This window comes from Oncorhynchus gorbuscha, unplaced genomic scaffold, assembly GCF_021184085.1.
Source record: "Oncorhynchus gorbuscha isolate QuinsamMale2020 ecotype Even-year unplaced genomic scaffold, OgorEven_v1.0 Un_scaffold_7623, whole genome shotgun sequence".
Lineage (NCBI taxonomy): Eukaryota > Metazoa > Chordata > Actinopteri > Salmoniformes > Salmonidae > Oncorhynchus > Oncorhynchus gorbuscha.
The window spans coordinates 12,501-16,969 of NW_025750970.1; the positions used below are offsets into that span (position 1 = coordinate 12,501).

A 4,469-nucleotide genomic window follows, 5' to 3' on the forward strand; every position below is an offset into this window, starting at 1 on the left:
GTCTACACAGTACTAACCAGTACTAACCATAGGAGACATACTAGTCTACTCAGTACTAACCAGTACTAACCATAGGAGACATACTAGTCTACTCAGTACTAACCAGTACTAACCATAGGATACATACTAGTCTACACAGTACTAACCAGTACTAACCATAGGAGACATACTAGTCTACTCAGTACTAACCAGTACTAACCATAGGAGACATACTAGTCTACTCAGTACTAACCAGTACTAACCAGTACTAACCATAGGAGACATACTAGTCTACTCAGTACTAACCAGTACTAACCATAGGAGACATACTAGTCTACTCAGTACCATAGGAGACATACTAGTCTACTCAGTACTAACCAGTACTAACCATAGGATACATACTAGTCTACACAGTACTAACCAGTACTAACCATAGGAGACATACTAGTCTACTCAGTACTAACCATTACTAACCATAGGAGACATACTAGTCTACTCAGTACTAACCAGTACTAACCAGTACTAACCATAGGAGACATACTAGTCTACTCAGTACTAACCAGTACTAACCAGTACTAACCATAGGAGACATACTAGTCTACTCAGTACTAACCAGTACTAACCATAGGAGACATACTAGTCTACTCAGTACTAACCATAGGAGACATACTAGTCTACTCAGTACTAACCAGTACTAACCAGTACTAACCAGTACTAACCAGTACTAACCATAGGAGACATACTAGTCTACTCAGTACTAACCATAGGAGACATACTAGTCTACTCAGTACTAACCAGTACTAACCAGTACTAACCAGTACTAACCATAGATTTTAAAAGCGTATATGGTCTTCAGTTCTCGTGGAGCCGTTTCGCAGAGAGCAGAGAACATGTCTACAAAGTCATTGAAGCTCAAGTTGCCTTGTCCGTCCTCAGAGAAGACTTCCACGATGCGGTTTCTGAACGGGTTCTCCTGTAAGAAGGAGCAGAGGGACAGGAACAATCAGTACTGTATACAGGGCATTATGGGTATTGTAGTAGATCATGAGTGAGTCTGTACTGTATACAGGGCATTATGGGTATTGTAGTAGATCATGAGTGAGTCAGTACTGTATACAGGGCATTATGGGTATTGTAGTCGATCATGAGTGAGTCAGTACTGTATACAGGGCATTATGGGTATTGTAGTAGATCATGAGTGAGTCAGTACTGTATACAGGGCATTATGGGTATTGTAGTAGATCATGAGTGAGTCAGTTCTGTATACAGGGCATTATGGGTATTGTAGTAGATCATGAGTGAGTCAGTACTGTATACAGGGCATTGTGGGTATTGTAGTAGATCATGAGTGAGTCAGTACTGTATACAGGGCATTATGGGTATTGTAGTCGATCATGAGTGAGTCAGTACTTTATACAGGGCATTATGGGTATTGTAGTAGATCATGAGTGAGTCAGTACTGTATACAGGGCATTATGGGTATTGTAGTACATCATGAGTGAGTCAGTACTGTATACAGGGCATTATGGGTATTGTAGTAGATCATGAGTGAGTCAGTACTTTATACAGGGCATTATGGGTATTGTAGTAGATCATGAGTGAGTCAGTACTGTATACAGGGCATTATGGGTATTGTAGTACATCATGAGTGAGTCAGTACTGTATACAGGGCATTATGGGTATTGTAGTAGATCATGAGTGAGTCAGTACTGTATACAGGGCATTATGGGTATTGTAGTAGATCATGAGTGAGTCAGTACTGTATACAGGGCATTATGGGTATTGTAGTACATCATGCTGCAGGTACTACTAAGAGGAATATGGAGTCTCAACCATGACGCTGCATCTGCACTGTTCAAATAAACGTGTTTTTTGCCAACTTCTGTGGAAGTTGTTAAAAGCTGTCCTTGTGCATAAAGTTGTATGGTTTGTTGAACTTTTCTTATTCTGTTACTGTGGAATTACGGGGCGGCAGGGTAGCCTAGTGGTTAGAGCGTTAGACTAGTAACTGGAAGGGTGCAAGTTCGAACCCCCTGTTCTGCCCCTGAACAAGACAGTTAACCCACTGTTTCTAGGCCGTCATTGAAAATAAGAATTTGTTCTTAAGTAACTGACTTGCCCAGTAAAAAAAAAAACTGTGGAATTACATTGAGTCTCAGCGCCATTCTGTTACCGTGGAATTACATTGAGTCTCAGCACCATTCTGTTACCGTGGAATTACATTGAGTCTCAGCATCATTATGTCATTATGTTACTGTGGAATTACATTGAGTCTCAGCATCATTCTGTTACCGTGGAATTACATTGAGTCTCAGCATCATTCTGTTACCGTGGAATTACATTGAGTCTCAGCATCATTATGTCATTATGTTACCGTGGAATTACATTGAGTCTCAGCATAATTCTGTTTCTAACGGGAATTACATTGAGTCTCAGCATCATTCTGTTTCCGTGGAATTACATTGAGTCTCAGCACCATTCTGTTACCGTGGAATTACATTGAGTCTCAGTACCATTCTGTTACCGTGGAATTACATTGAGTCTCAGCACCATTCTGTTACCGTGGAATTACATTGAGTCTCAGCATCATTATGTTTACATTTACATTTACATTTAAGTCATTTAGCAGACGCTCTTATCCAGAGCGACTTACAAATTGGTGCATTCACCTTATGACATCCAGTGGGACAGTCACTTAACAATAGTGCATCTAAAACTTAGGGGGGTGGGGTGAGAGGGATTACTTAACCTATCCTAGGTATTCCTTAAAGAGGTGGGGTTTCAGGTGTCTCCGGAAGGTGGTGATTGACTCCGCTGTCCTGGCGTCGTGAGGGAGTTTGTTCCACCATTGGGGGGCCAGGGCAGCGAACAGTTTTGACTGGGCTGAGCGGGAGCTGTACTTCCTCAGTGGTAGGGAGGCGAGCAGGCCAGAGGTGGATGAACGCAGTGCCCTTGTTTGGGTGTAGGGCCTGATCAGAGCCTGGAGGTACTGAGGTGCCGTTCCCCTCACAGCTCCGTAGGCAAGCACCATGGTCTTGTAGCGGATGCGAGCTTCAACTGGAAGCCAGTGGAGAGAACGGAGGAGCGGGGTGACGTGAGAGAACTTGGGAAGGTTGAACACCAGACGGGCTGCGGCGTTCTGGATGAGTTGAAGGGTTTAATGGCACAGGCAGGAGCCCAGCCAACAGCGAGTTGCAGTAATCCAGACGGGAGATGACAAGTGCCTGGATTAGGACCTGCGCGCTTCCTGTGTGAGGCAGGGTCGTACTCTGCGGATGTTGTAGAGCATGAACCTACAGGAACGGGCCACCGCCTTGATGTTAGTTGAGAACGACAGGGTGTTGTCCAGGATCACGCCAAGGTTCTTGGCGCTCTGGGAGGAGGACACAATGGAGTTGTCGACCGTGATGGCGAGATCATGGAACAGGCAGTCCTTCCCCGGGAGGAAGAGCAGCTCCGTCTTGCCGAGGTTCAGCTTGAGGTGGTGATCCGTCATCCACACTGATATGTCTGCCAGACATGCAGAGATGCGAATTCGCCACCTGGTCATCAGAAGGGGGAAAGGAGAAGATTAATTGTGTGTCGTCTGCATAGCAATGATAAGAGAGACCATGTGAGGTTATGACAGAGCCAAGTGACTTGGTGTATAGCGAGAATAGGAGAGGGCCAAGAACAGAGCCCTGGGGACACCAGTGGTGAGAGCGCGTGGTGAGGAGACAGATTCTCGCCACGCCACCTGGTAGGAGCGACCTGTCAGGTAGGACGCAATCCAAGCGTGGGCCGCGCCGGAGATGCCCAACCTCGGGAGAGGTGGAGAGAGGATCTGATGGTTCACAGTATCGAAGGCAGCCGATAGATCTAGAAGGATGAGAGCAGAGGAGAGAGAGTTAGCTTTAGCAGTGCGGAGCGCCTATCCCGTGACACAGAGGAGAGCAGTCTCAGTTGAATGACTAGTCTTGAAACCTGACTGATTTGGATCAGAAGGTCATTCAGAGAGAGATAGCGGGGAGAGCTGGCGAAGGACGGCACGTTCAAGAGTTTGGAGAGAAAAGAAAGAAGGGATACTGGTCTGTAATTGTTGACATCGGAGGGATCGAGTGTAGGTTTTTTCAGAAGGGTGCAACTCTCACTCTCTTGAAGACGGAAGGGACGTAGCCAACGGTCAGGGATGAGTTGATGAGCGAGGTGAGGTAAGGAAGGTCTCCGGAAATGGTCTGGAGAAGAGAGGAGGGGATAGGGTCATGAGGGCAGGTTGTTGGGCGGCCGCCGTCACAAGACGCGAGATTTCATCTGGAGAGAGAGGGGAGAAAGAGGTCAGAGCACAGGGTAGGGCAGTGTGAGCAGAACCAGCGGTGTCGTTTGACTTAGCAAACGAGGATCGGATGTCGTCGACCTTCTTTTCAAAATGGTTGACTTGAAGTCATCTGCAGAGAGGGAGGAGGGGGGGGGGCGGAGGATTCAGGAGGGAGGAGAAGGTGGCATTATGGAGA

At 46.3% G+C, this 4,469-nt stretch overlaps 1 protein-coding gene across 1 annotated transcript in view; it reads right to left on the reverse strand.

Annotated features, from left to right (window-relative positions):
• The window catches only part of LOC124029768 (calcium and integrin-binding family member 2-like), a gene marked incomplete at both ends in the record, with an annotated part of 7,380 nt that extends 6,398 nt beyond the window's left edge, over positions 1-982 (reverse strand). Inside the window, one exon of the mRNA XM_046341357.1 lies at positions 805-982. Within this exon, the coding sequence (XP_046197313.1) occupies positions 805-982 (178 nt within the window). The remainder of the gene's footprint in view (positions 1-804) is intronic.
• Positions 983-4,469: the final 3,487 nt, after the last annotated feature.